At 42.6% G+C, this 13,029-nt stretch overlaps 2 protein-coding genes across 6 annotated transcripts in view; one reads left to right on the forward strand and one right to left on the reverse strand.

The window, feature by feature from the left end:
- The window catches only part of LOC306828231 (basic immunoglobulin-like variable motif-containing protein), a 367,160-nt gene extending 359,700 nt beyond the window's left edge, over window positions 1–7,460 (reverse strand). The window contains exons 1-10 of one of the 2 annotated variants that reach the window (XM_079350544.1): window positions 7,262–7,460; window positions 5,227–5,755; window positions 4,006–4,135; window positions 3,785–3,880; window positions 3,598–3,702; window positions 3,420–3,514; window positions 2,289–2,421; window positions 615–698; window positions 440–536; window positions 6–345 (exon numbers count right to left, since the gene is read on the reverse strand). In XM_079350544.1, the coding sequence (XP_079206670.1) occupies window positions 49–345; window positions 440–536; window positions 615–698; window positions 2,289–2,421; window positions 3,420–3,514; window positions 3,598–3,702; window positions 3,785–3,880; window positions 4,006–4,135; window positions 5,227–5,707 (1,518 nt within the window). In that variant the 5' untranslated portion in view covers window positions 5,708–5,755; window positions 7,262–7,460 and the 3' untranslated portion in view covers window positions 6–48. Of the gene's footprint in view, window positions 1–5; window positions 346–439; window positions 537–614; window positions 699–2,288; window positions 2,422–3,419; window positions 3,515–3,597; window positions 3,703–3,784; window positions 3,881–4,005; window positions 4,136–5,226; window positions 5,756–6,646; window positions 6,769–7,261 lie in introns of those variants that run through there. The other variant, XM_079350543.1, reaches the window with a different exon arrangement.
- On the forward strand, window positions 5,770–12,901 carry LOC306828233 (inosine-uridine preferring nucleoside hydrolase-like). 4 transcript variants are annotated; one of them, XM_079350549.1, is made up of 7 exons: window positions 5,770–6,355; window positions 6,996–7,073; window positions 11,060–11,248; window positions 11,842–12,024; window positions 12,093–12,204; window positions 12,267–12,403; window positions 12,478–12,901. In XM_079350549.1, the coding sequence occupies exons 3-7, from the start codon at window positions 11,066–11,068 to the stop codon at window positions 12,841–12,843; spliced, it is 981 nt and encodes a 326-aa protein (XP_079206675.1). In that variant the 5' UTR covers window positions 5,770–6,355; window positions 6,996–7,073; window positions 11,060–11,065; the 3' UTR covers window positions 12,844–12,901. The 4 variants fall into 4 exon arrangements, with proteins under 4 accessions (XP_079206675.1, XP_079206674.1, XP_079206672.1 ...); XM_079350548.1 differs by lacking the exon at window positions 5,770–6,355 and adding an exon at window positions 6,647–6,726; XM_079350546.1 differs by lacking the exons at window positions 5,770–6,355; window positions 6,996–7,073 and adding an exon at window positions 7,125–7,168.
- The last annotated feature ends 128 nt before the right edge of the window (window positions 12,902–13,029 follow it).

The raw sequence follows: 13,029 nt of genomic DNA on the forward strand, positions 1-13,029 counted from the left end.
GTAATGTCTCTTATTGAACCCTCCCTCTGCATGTCCCTTTAAACCTGTTCAGTCTGTGATGTCTTCCTCCAGGTCACTGTCAGGTGAGCTCCTCTGTCTGTACTCTGCCGTGTTGGACTGACGTTTCCAGCCGCTGTCTTTCTGGCTCCCCATACTGTGCGAGCGTCCCACGTTAGCCAGGCGCTTCGATGCAATCCTGTCCTCGGTTTCATCTGAGGCGTAGGCCCGCTCTGTGCCCGAGTGGTGATAGTCATGTCGCAGGTTCTCCAGGTTCAGAGCCCAGGGGCCGAGCTTCTGCCAGTTAACTCTCTGGAACGCCATGATGCAGTGCAGGTTCCCCCCCACCTGTGAGACGGGACGTTGTTTTAGTCTCAATCTGACCCCTGAAAATAAACATGAACACGTTTGTTTTAAAAAGACAGGTGTGAGGTGGGGAAACCTTTTTGGTTTTGCGGCGTTGAAGGCCCCTCTCTGTGTGACGGATGTCCAGGTATTCTGGGTTTTGTGTGTTCAGGTCTGTCACGATGTCCATCCATCTGAAACAGAGAGGCTTCATGACAAACAGCTCAACTACAACACACCACAGCAGATGATGAAATCAATACAAATCTTACTTTTTACAGTGTATCGCTGGGTGTTTCCTACTGGGTTCACCAATCAGGATCCAGTACTCCATTTCATTCGTGGGTAAAGTGCCCCTTTGCACAAACAGAGAGACACTCATCAGTACAGGATGAAACAATATAATAACATAATAATAATAATAATAATAAACTTTGTTATTTACCTCCTATTTACGATCACTTTATTCTTTCAGTATTCATCTTTTTATACAGCTCTAGTACGTATATAGTCTTGTTCTATTATGTGCCATGCATCACTATCACTGTATTGTTTAGTATCTGCCTACTTGCACATAGCTCTGTATGTATACACACTGCCCAAAAAAATAAAGGGAACACTTAAACAACACAATGTAATTCCAAGTCAATCACACTATGTGAAATCAAACTGTCCACTTAGGAAGCAACACTGATTGACAATCAATTTGACATGCTGTTGTGCAAATGGAATAAACAACAGGTGGAAATAAATAAAGGCTCAATAAAGGAGTGGTTCTGCAGGTGGTGACCCCAGACCACTTCTCAGTTCCGATGCTTTCTGGCTGATGTTTTGGTCACTTTTGAATGCTAGCTGTGCTTTCACTCTGGTGGTAGCATGAGACGGAGTCTACAACTGACACAAGCGGCTCAGGTAGTGCAGCTCATCCAGGATGGCACATCAATGCGAGCTGTGGCAGGAAGGTTTTGCTGTGTCTATCAGCGTAGTGTCCAGAGCATGGAGTCCAGTACATCAGGAGACGTTGAGGAGGCCGTAGGAGGGCAACAACCCAGCAGCAGGACCGCTACCTCCGGAGTACTGCCAGAGCCCTGCAAAATGACCTCCAGCAGGCCATAAATGTGTCTGCTTAAACGGTCAGAAACAGACTCCAAGAGGGTGGTATGAGGGCCCGACGTCCACAGGTGGGGGTTGTGCTTACAGCCCAACACCGTGCAAGACGTTTGGCATTTACCAGAGAACACCAAGATTGGCAAATTCACCCCTGGCGCCCTGTGCTTTTCACAGATGAAGGCAGGTTCACACTGAGCACATGTGACAGATGTGACAGAGTCTGGTGAGGCCGTGGAGAACGTTCTGCTGCCTGTAACATCCTCCAGAATGACCGGTTTGGCGGTGGGTCAGTAATGGTGTCGGGTGGCATTTCCATGTGCTTGCTAGAGTTAGTCTGACTGCCATTAGGTACCAAGATGAGATCCTTAGACCGCTTGTGAGACCATATGCTGGTGCGGTTGACCCTGGGTTCCTCCTTATGCAAGACAATACAAGACCTCATGTGGCTGGAGTGTGTCAGCAGTTCCTGCAAGATGAATGCATTGATGCTATGGACCGGCCCGCCCGTTCTCCAGACCTGAATCCAACTGAGCACATCTGGGACATCATGTCTCGCTCCATCCACCAACGCCACAATGCACCACAGACTGTCCAGGAGTTGGTGGATGCTTTATCATTTTTGAGTGATTTTATTGTCAACACATTCAACAATGTAAAGGAAAAAGCATTTAATGAGAATACTTCACTCATTCAGATCTAGGATGTTATTTTAGTGTTCCCTTTATTTTTTTGAGCAGAGTATATTTATTTCTTATTTACTACACATTATAATAGATTAAATCAAACTGAAAAGAATAATAAGAGGAATTCATTGTAATCTAAGTGAGGTGACGTACCTGTATGCCTTTGCTGCTTTAAGTGGCGTAGCTTCAAAGCCCACTGGGCAGAAGTAATGGTTCTGGCAGTGGTAAATGTAGGCCATCGACTCATCCTTCAGCCCCTGGGTCAGTTTCATCAGCGCTCCTTCAGCTGAAAACATTTCAGTGGTTTTCACTTCTGTCTCTGTCAGTAGACATGCAGGTCACACTGAGCCACGTGACAATCCTCTATCTGTGTGACAACTGCATACTCACTGTGTGCAGCTCCCCTAACCTGCTCTGCACATACACACTCCCGTCTTTCTACACAGTCCATCCTGCAGGGGTAGATGGTATTTTGCTGGTTAACGCTCATTTACAATACAAAACCAGCATTCAAACACTCTCACCATCCACTGTTTTTTTTTTGTCTCTGTGCTCACTTGCTGTGCACACTTGTCAACGTATCGCCTCCCTCAATGACCAATCAAACTCGAGAAGGGGTGGGACATCTGATATCAGAGTTGTAAACAACAATGGAGGAGAAGAAACTAATCTGATTGTGGGCTGACCTGTTTTTTCAAGGGATTATTTCCAGGTGTAGAGCTGCTGCGAATCCCAGGACACGGTTCATTTACATTATTTTCAGGTTTTCTTGGTGACACTTGTTGAGAAAAAGCAAAACCTAACAGTCATCGCCATGCGAAGTGGAGGTCAACTTTCCGTTGAGAAGGGCTCTTGAAGTGAGGTTGTGAGCACTGTGCGATCCTTTTCACAGAGACACGTAGGTGCTAAAGCTCGTGAGAGGAACTGTTGGTTTGTGTGTACTTCAGTGACCCCTGCAGACAAAGGGCGACCTGTCATCTTTGTGCTGGTTTTGTGTCTTATTTAAACTGATGCATGTCTCATGAGAACCTTTGCCATTTCTAGATTCTCTGACACCGACCCTGTTTAAAGATAATCAAATGGAAGTAGTCGGTCTTCATGTCGGTCTTGTTTGCTTTTGTAGCTCATATAGAGGCATCCATTTTAATTTCAGACAGTTTCATCACCTGCTTAAAAACTTGAAGGTAAAACAAAGTAAACCTGAGGCTTCTCTAAAATGTTCAAATGGGCTTTGAAATGAAAAGCAGTATAAACAGGACTATCCAGGCCCCTCGAGGGACTCACCCGTCTCTCCTGCTGTCTTGTGTTTTCCATGTGGTTTGTACAGAATGTAGGAGCAGCCTCGCACGCGGAAATTGTCATTGATTTGTCTGAACCACCTGTGAGAAGAGACGTGCACTGATTACTGTTCTGCAAACCTTTTATAGCAACGACAGCTTATTTAAAAGACCGATGTGTTTACCGCATCAGAGTGGCATTGCCGGTGAAAGGACCAAACTTGATTTCTTCAAAGGGCGGCTGAAAACCCAGAATCTGCAGAGCTTCCTCCTGAGAGATTGGTGGAAGGCTAACAAGAATAAAACATGTCATCAGTGTCTGGATGTGTGTTTTGTTTGATCATCAGATGAAGGGCATCGTCTGCTGCTCACCTTCCTGCACCTAAAGTGCTGTAGAGGAAATTCCAGCAGGACACCAAAGACGAGATCCCACATGAAGTCTTGTACTGCGGCCGACTGATGCTGTACCTGAGGAAGGAGATAATGCCACGTGGAAACTTCCAGAAATCACATCAACTGGTGAATATTTTAAAACTAAGAGCTTGACTCTAAGAAACTGGGTTTTTACTTTCAGACACTAAATATTACATTACCATCTCCTGAGGTCGAGCACTTTTCTCTGTTTGATCTCCTCCAGCGAGGCGTGAGGAGGGACGTCCTGCAGATTACGGCTGATTCTGTCCGAAGATTTCATTTTCTTGGTCATGCTTTTCTTCACATTGCCTGAAAAACAGCCCCAGTTTAAGCACAGTGAAGAGAATTTCTTTTTCACTTCTTAATTCCATACTACACAACCTTCAGAATTTTCTGTGATTTCAACGACAAAAACTGGAACTCTTTAAATTCCAGTCTTGAACACCTTATAAATGTGTGTGTGTGTGTATACATATATATGTATATATGTGGGTTTTTTTGTTTGTTTGTTTTTTTCTCTGTGTAGGATGCCAAAATGCTGCCTGTTGAAAACCTTCTGCACAAACAGTCAGTAAACTAACCTGTGCAGCCTTCAATCATTGTTTGAAATGTTACAGGAATAATATTATACTCGTCTTCTCTCATATGTTTTTCTCTCTTTTTAAATAAGAAGATTAAGAAGAAATAGGTTTCCACATTGAATTTGTTCTACATCAGCGGAGCTTTGTTTGTCTGTGTGATCAATGTATTGAAACGCTGACACACCTGGCTGCTTTGCTCACTTCTCTTATTCAACTAAGGTACACATACGACTAAAAAATAACACAAACTCCCTTTACTACAATTTTTGAATACATGATGTTTATGTTATGTAACGTAAACAGTCAAATAAAAACACAGGGGGAATAGACTCCAGCTTGTTTAGAAAGGTAATTACTAAAATCTAATTCTCTTCCCTTCCATACTTCATAGAAGGTTTGTCAAAACTCAATACTTCTAAATGAGATGTGTTTTAAAATCATTCACCTGTTGTCCTTGTAATACTCGGTAGCATCTAAAAGTAGCAAATTATTAAAAAAATACTGCTTCTGTGAGCTAAAGACAAAGAGCACTGTCTAAATTATACAAATACATTAGCATTGTTCGGTTCCAAACTGTTGTGTGAAGGAGATTGCCTGCATATTTAGGTAAGTATAAACTAGATTTTCACCAATATTTTGTGGCTGTGGTATCAAAACGGGTATCAATATCATTTGGCATTTAGTAGAATTACATTGAATACTTTAAAATCCAGTATTATGAGAAGCCTACTACATATAAGATTTTGAGCCAGTTTAATTTGTATTCAAACCTGTATACAGACACGTATCAAACAGGTTTCCACGATGTGCTTTTCTTACTTGTTCTTGTTTTTCTTGTGAGCACAGCATTGAAGTCTGTTGTATCAATCTCCCAGGCCAAGATAGGCTTAGTGTTCGAACAGGACACCTCCATCATGTCATTGTCCCCGTCTGATCCTGCATGTGTCCCTCCAGACTGGCCAGCACTGAAGTCAGTAGATGGCGTGGGCTTCAGCAGTGATGATGGGCCATCACCCGTCAACCGTTCCACGGCTGTGTTTGGGGGTCGGTACACAGAAGCAGCCTGGTTGAGAAGAGCATAATCGGAGCAGACTGTGTAGAACTTCTCACGGGAGTGTGTGACCGGGCAGGTCCAGGGCAGGTGGAGTTCAGCACTGGAAGCCCTCCTTACTCTGGAAGCATCTCGAATGATGGAGCTCATCAGACCATGTTCCTCCTGTCCATCGGTAGGCCTCTGCAGCCCTGACGGTTCTGCTGGCCCAGAGAGGTTTGACCCTTGACCTTCTGATGTGTTAGGCATTGAATGGCCACCTTAATATGATGGATGACTGTGATGCTGAATTAATAGCTGTTTTATTCCAGGGGAAAAGAGGACAGGCATAATTAGAAACTACAGAAACGGATGATAGAAGAGCCAACACACAAACGTCTCATCAAATTAAGGATCTCTGAGTGTGTCATACAAATTCTTCAAGGGGACATATTATGAAAAATCCACTTTAACAGTTTTTTTTGAACAATTACTTGGGTAACCTGAGTGTTTATCAACCAACAAAATTTGAAATAAACCCATCCAGTCCTTTGTTAGAGGTCTGCATAAGTCTTACCACACAGATTTTTTTTTTTGTTTGTGACATCTCAAGTTGGATTCTGGTTAAAAAAAAAAAAAAAATCCCCTCCCCTGGTATCTCCACCCTTTTATTTCACCTCCAGCCAAGAGCAAAACTTTTGCACAGGTCTGCCATTTATATTCTCACTACAGAGAAGTTATGTCTACTGGGAAAACTCAGGGGGCGGGGCTTATTGGATTTAAAGAGACACACACACCAAAACAGAAGGTTTTGAGACAGCTGGTCTCTACAGGGTCACAAACCTCTACTGCTGTTATATTTGGACCAAAGCACAGTACAGATGTGTCATTTAGAGCACAGAGGGACTGTTTGAAAAGGTGAAAACAGTGTATCATATGTCCCCTTTAAAGGTTTTGTCTTTTCTTTTGTGGACATGAGAGAGGAGCATGAACATTATCTTTAACCGACAATACATCACCTATTATGAATGCAGAGTGTTGTGTCATGCATTACTCAACTTGAGTTAGCTTTGGGCTTACTGAACATTAACAAACATTTCACCTGTAAAGAGAAACAAGTCGACCTGCAGCTCTCTGAGGTGTGTTTTGGTTAGCAAATGCAAACACGCCCAGCTGTTCCGTTATCTTTTGTTTTAAACCACAGCCTACCTTTTGCAGTTTCAGAGAGCCAAACAGGTTCAGGAAAGTTGAGGGAAAAAAACAAGCTAACCGAACATCAATGGACTGAGGTACATATTTGTTTAGGGCATCATAAAATTGACAGATTGTAATGCTGAGACGTTTTCACTTCCTGTGCAGCTTGGTCGGGCGATACCATTCTAGGAGTAACAGGGGTGGACAAAAATAATTAAATCTGGAAAAGAAATTCAAAATCATTGTAAAAAATGTCAAGATCAAACACCGGCTAAATGTTTCCTCTTAATATCCTTTTTTTTCTTTCTTTTTTTTGTAGATTTGTTTTAACTTCGCCTTATCAAATCATATCATCTTCTTGGAGCTCGCGGCCCATGCTGGTAAAACCATCGGATGATCCTCCAACTGTCACCCTTCAAAGTCTACTTTCACAGAGGGAAAGGTAAGTGTGCTCACTAATATTCACATAACGCCAAACAATATGATTACACGACAGTCTTACAACGGCGTGGAAAGAGCGCACACACTGTTGCCATGGTAACTGTTTAACCAAAATATGTGAGATAAATCCTCAGCGCAAGTTCAGTTGAGCTACCATGAAGTAAAAAACAAGGTGACAGAGAAACTTACTTTATGATCCTATATGATCCATCTCTTTGTATTTTAACTGTGGAACAAATGAAGCTGTACGTTCAGTAAATAAGAAAGTAAAGTTTATTTATAGCAGCAGGTCTTTTGATAATTGGCTGGCGCTTGTAACCTCTATTACCGAACTGTGATACAGTTTTCATTTAAAAAATCCACTGAATATAAAGTGGATTCACCTATCACACAGTATTGCTTTTTAACAAAATCATGCAAATGAAAAAGAAAGAATCCAGTTTTGTGATTGGTTGGCTAACACACACTTTGACGTTGATGACGCTGTGTTACGTCGCATATGACCAGAATGGGCGGGGCTTTTAATGAGGTAAAATTCAAATTAGTTCTTTGATGCTTTGATCTTCTTTGATGCTTTGATCCGTCACAAAACAATTCTTAACCTTTCAGTAACTCACATTTATCACTGGGTAAAAATCACAACTCATGCAGACAGTCAATTGATAGACGCATATCAGTATCTGATATATATTTAAGTATCAGCTTCAGCAGAGTTTCGAGATTCAGACCAGCAGTGAAAATCAAACACACAAAGGTGCAAACATGTCCTCAACGAGCCACATCGACACCTTTGTTTTCTGGAATTCAAAGTTATCAGAGGCTCCGGCCCTGATCGAGCAGTACGAGTGTCATGCACTCGACTGTGAAGTGGACCAGACTGCAGAACCTGAGCAGTCAGTGAAGCCCGAGACTATGACAGACCTTCATGATGAAAACATGACCGTGAATAGTCCAGAGGTCAGCACAATCGATTTTCCAAAGAGAGAGTTGTATACAATTCTTGAGGAGCCAGAAGAAGAGGAACGAGCCATGGCATTTGAAGCAAGAGAACTGCAGGCAGCCTCTGCAGCAGAGGAGATCGAACCGCTTCAGCCAGTTAAACCAGGGCTGACAGCTAGTGAAAGTCAGCTCCAAAGCAGAAACCTGGCAGCTAACTACCTAGAGCTCGACGAAAGTGAGTATCCTCAGCTCCAAAGAGAGATGCCGAAGAAAGTTCCCATGAAAAAAACAATCCTGGATTTGCCACCTGTAAAAAAGCCCCCAAAAACAGGTGCATTGGCTGCTGAAGAGGAACAAGGACCTGTGGCCACAAGTGAACGACAGGTAGATGCTGCAGTGAAACAGCCCCGGGTATCTGCAGAGTCGGGGAGTAAAAAAGGCAGGAACAAGCTGAGGGACGTCATCCAGATTGGCAGTTGCTGGCAAACAAGAGGCACTGCCCGCTATGACAACACTCAGTCTGCAACAGACTGGAAAATGGTGCAGACTGACAAGCTTGTAAATGCTGTGAATCAAGATGTAACCAACAGTACATCTAAGAGAGCACAGGAAGATCTAAGACCTGAAGTGCAACAGGTAACTTTGACACCCGAAGAACCAAAGGTGGCTGTTAAATCTGTGCAAGCACAAACTGATGTGTCACCTGAGGAACCGCAGGTTGATGCCACCCAAGAGGAAACACTGGTAGCTGTGGCACAGCCAATTGTGGCATCAGTACCAAAAGAACTTCAGGAAGCTGCTGCCCCTGAGGAACCAGAGTCTGCGAAACCATTGGCAGAGGAGATCAAACCTCTTCAGCGAGTTAACCCCTGGCTGAAAGCTACTGGAACCAACATCCAAAACCAAAACAAAGAGCTCGATGAAAGTGAGTATCCCCAGCTCCAGAGAGAGCTTCCAAAGACGTCTCATGGGAACAGTCTGATCCAGGCTCGAGGACCTGCATCCCAGCAGCCAAAGACTTTGTCACCTGAGGTACCACAGGTAACTGTTGTACCAGAGCAACCACAGGTTGCTGGTATAAAAATCCTAAGGAGGCCGAAACACCCCATCACCCTGATAGGCATTCCACCCAAGAAACATGCGAGTGAACAAGTACAGCTTCCAGCACTGTTATCAGATCCAACTACAAGACAGGAAGCTCCCAAGACCAAGGCCATGAATGCTGCAGATACTTTCTTTCAGCAGAAAGGAGTAAAGATGGTTGAAGTTATTGAGCAAGACTTCTTGAGTGGCAAAGGCGAGTCAACCATCAAGTTGGAAAAAGAAAATGCAGTTTTGATCGCAGAGACAATTCATCTAAAACAAAGGCTCCGAGCTCAGACAGATGAGGCTGCAGAGGCTCGCTTAAAAGATGAGCATCGGATCTCTCTCCTGAAGCTGGAGCTACTGCACAGTGGGGCCACCGAAAACTCGGCTCTTCTCAAAGCCAGGAAGCTCCAGGAAGCCATTGAAAAGGAAAAGGGTCTCAATAAGGATCTGGAAACTTCCTTGGCCCAACGGAAGGAAGAAATCTCCAGAATTGTGGCTGCACAGGCCCAGGCTAAAGAAGACCGAAAGAGGGAAGAACTGCAGATGCACGAAGAAAGGAACAGCATCCTGCTAAAGCTAAAGGATCAACAACAGGCCCTCAAGCATGAAACCTCCTTAGACAAACTGGAGGCGAGAATAGACGATCTCACAAAGAAGATGAGGGAGCTTCAAGAGAAACCCAAGAAACCCTCTCTGTGGAAAAGATTCCTCAACTTCTTCAAATAAACTGGATGGAAGTCCCCTCATCCCCCCCCCCCCCCCCCCAAAAAAAAACAAAAAAACAAAAATACAAATAAAAAAACAAAAATAATAACATTTTGATTCAGCTAATTAATAACAGTGATTCACAAAATCTGACGTGAAAAATAGATAAATTTAAAACACTATGACAAAACTGTGGTTATGCAATTTTTTTTATTAGCTCACAGAGCGATCACAGATGATGGGTTTATTTGAATGCCATATTTTTTTTATTATTTTCATTACTGGATATCATGTTGGTCTCAAGCAAACAAGACTGTCTTAAAACTTTTGAGGGACACTTTATGAACAAGTCCTTAAAAATCTGGACAGGAAACCACAATATTATCATCATTGTGATATACTTGATATATATATATGTGTGTGTGTGTGTATATATATATATACACACACACATATACATATATATATATATATATATATATATATATATATATATATATATATACACATATGTTTACATCTCAGGGAAACTCACATAATGTTTTAATATCTGTGTATTGATCTATGCCTTTCTTCTCACTTATGAAATGTGTGTGTTTGTGTGCACACATGACGAGTTGATTTGTATTTTACTCTTGCCGTCCCCTGCCCATGGACAACAGATGGAAATGAGCGAGTTAGCTGAATCTGGTCCGAAGCATCTCTTCTCTTCTGAGACGAATGTTTCTTTGTGTACATTGTCTCTGATTGAGAGCGGCAGTAGCTCAGTCCGTAGGGACTTGGATTGGGAACCAGAGGGTTGCCAGTCCAAGTCCCGACACGGCCCAAAATACGGAAGCTGGTGTGGTCGCCCAAGCATTGCTGAGGTGCCCCTGAGCAAGGCACTCAGACATCTCTCAATTGATGCATTTCCACAGGTCCTGTTTGTACATGTGTGTGATTCAGACCTGTGTGTAAGAAGCATGTCTCTACAATAATAACAGAGTACCAGAATTTACACAATTTAAAAAAACTGAAAATAAACTCAACTTTAATTGAATGGTTTTATTAATTGTTTTTCATAAATCATGGAACAATAAATCCATCTGCTTTATTATTTTTTCGTTTGATGTCATGCTGCTAAAACTTTTCAGGAAGGTATTTATTATATGTATTTATTCTTTACTCTCATTCATTTAAATGCAAAAGAAGGAAGTTATTCTGGTTACTGAATGAAAAGTCAAATAACGTATTGACCTGTTGTAACATCTACAGACGGCCATGGAGAAGAAGCAGGTGATCATTGACACGGACTGTGGCATCGACGATGCTCAGGCCATAATGATGGCTCTGGCAGCTCCCAACATCCAGATTGTGGGAATCACCTGTGTGTTTGGGAACGCAGCAGTTGAAAATGTGTGTCAGAATGTCCTGAGGGTGCTGTCCATCTGTGAGCGTCAAGGGGTACGTTTCTCATGTTTCATATATGAATGACCGGCTGATAGAAAGTTTAATCTGGTTCAGACTGGTTTATATTTAGAAAACATATTTTTCCCTTTGCATGATCAGCCAATCTAATTTACTTCTGTCCTTTTTTTCTTTTTTATCAAAGAAAGTCAACATTGGATCAACATGATTTTAAGAGATGACCAAATCTTTGTTTTTGACCTGAAACAAACTCGATGTTTTATCCTGATTAAGAAAAACAAAAACGTGGCTTATCTGAGCTGATTTGATCATCTTTCTGTTTCTTAAACAACCCATTCCAAAGACTTGATCCAAACAAGTAGCTTTAATCAGATCACCTGGACAAGAGAGGGAGGTGGAGACAAGTCGGCCTTCTTTATACAATCAATGTACATTTACAGATATAAAAGAGATAAATGTGCTGAAAACTGTGGAAGCTTTTTAATACATCAAATGTGAGCAAAAATTAAAAGAAACAACTTGTTGAAATGGTTACAAAAAGACGATATGTTTTGTATGGAGCCAAACTACTTTTACTTTCATATCCGTGAACAAGTCTCACTGCACTAAAGGTGAACTTCTGTCTGCAGATTCCCGTGTTTAAAGGTTGTGGTGGTCCTCTGGTTGGAGCCTGTATCCCAGTCAGTGACCACTTTGGCACCGATGGTCTTGGAGACGTGATTAAAGACAAAGACCCGCAGTGGGAGGAGAAAATCCAGAGAGAGCATGCAGTGAATGCAATGATCAGGCTGGTGACTGAAAACCAGAAGCAGGTGAGAAACCTCTCTGTGTTGTCTGTAAGCTGAAGCTGCTTTCGATTACAAAGTGCCGGCCTCCACAGGTGTCCTTGGTGGCCCTCGGCCCGCTCACTCACCTGGCGTTGGCCGTCAGACTGGATCCAAGTTTTCCCCAAAAGCTCAAAGATTTGTACATAATGGGAGGCAACATGGAAGGTAAAAAGCATCAGTTGTTGTTCCATGCAGTCGGCTCGTATAACTTGATTTTGTGTTTTTAGGAAAAGGAAATGTGACACTGTGTGCAGAGTTTAACTTTGCAATGGATCCAGAGTCGGCTTATGTTGTTCTTGAAGAGTTTCTCTGTCCGACACATGTTGCATCATGGGAATACGCTTGCAGAAACCCACAAACCTGGGTAAGCTCCAGTTTTAAACCCTGCATGTTTGTTCCTTTTTTAAACTTGTTTAATTGACCTCTGATGCTGTGCAGGAGTTCTTTGAAGAGTTGATCAACCAGGACGCCCCTGCTGCAGCCTTTATGAAGAAGATCACATCTAAATGCTCGGCGTACTCTAAAGAGGCCATGCTGAATAAGAGGGACGTGTACTTTGGACCTGGCTTTGTGTCTTACGACGCATACGCGATGGCGGCGTGTATTGACAGCAGTTTGGTCACCGAGAGAATCGAGTGTCCGGTCCGTGTGGAGCTGCAGGGTTCAATCTGTCGTGGTATGATGGTACTGGATCGCACAAATCAGCTGAAAAAAAGCCACAGTGTGTTTGTTTTGACTAAATGTGACGCTGCAAAGTTTAGTCAGTTACTCATGAATTCTCTCAGACAACCATGTAAGAAGTAATGTTTAAAACCCCATGTGTCATCTGGGACTAAATAAAGTTTGAATCTTCTGAACGACAGTGAGGACTTTTGATGAAATCCTTTTCTGACAAAATAGAGATGCATCTCACAATCGCTCTCATGTGCATTTACCATCCTTTGAAAAGTGAAATAACGGGCATGCACTGTGATCTCCCCACCTGTCAGG

Source organism: Symphodus melops, assembly GCF_947650265.1.
Source record: "Symphodus melops genome assembly, chromosome: 8".
Lineage (NCBI taxonomy): Eukaryota > Metazoa > Chordata > Actinopteri > Labriformes > Labridae > Symphodus > Symphodus melops.

Coding starts and splice junctions, on each gene's coding strand:
- LOC306828233 (XM_079350546.1), top strand. Junction 12,025..12,092: donor TGACTGAAAACCAGAAGCAG/GTGAGAAACCTC, acceptor CGGCCTCCACAG/GTGTCCTTGGTGGCCCTCGG. Junction 12,205..12,266: donor AATGGGAGGCAACATGGAAG/GTAAAAAGCATC, acceptor TTGTGTTTTTAG/GAAAAGGAAATGTGACACTG.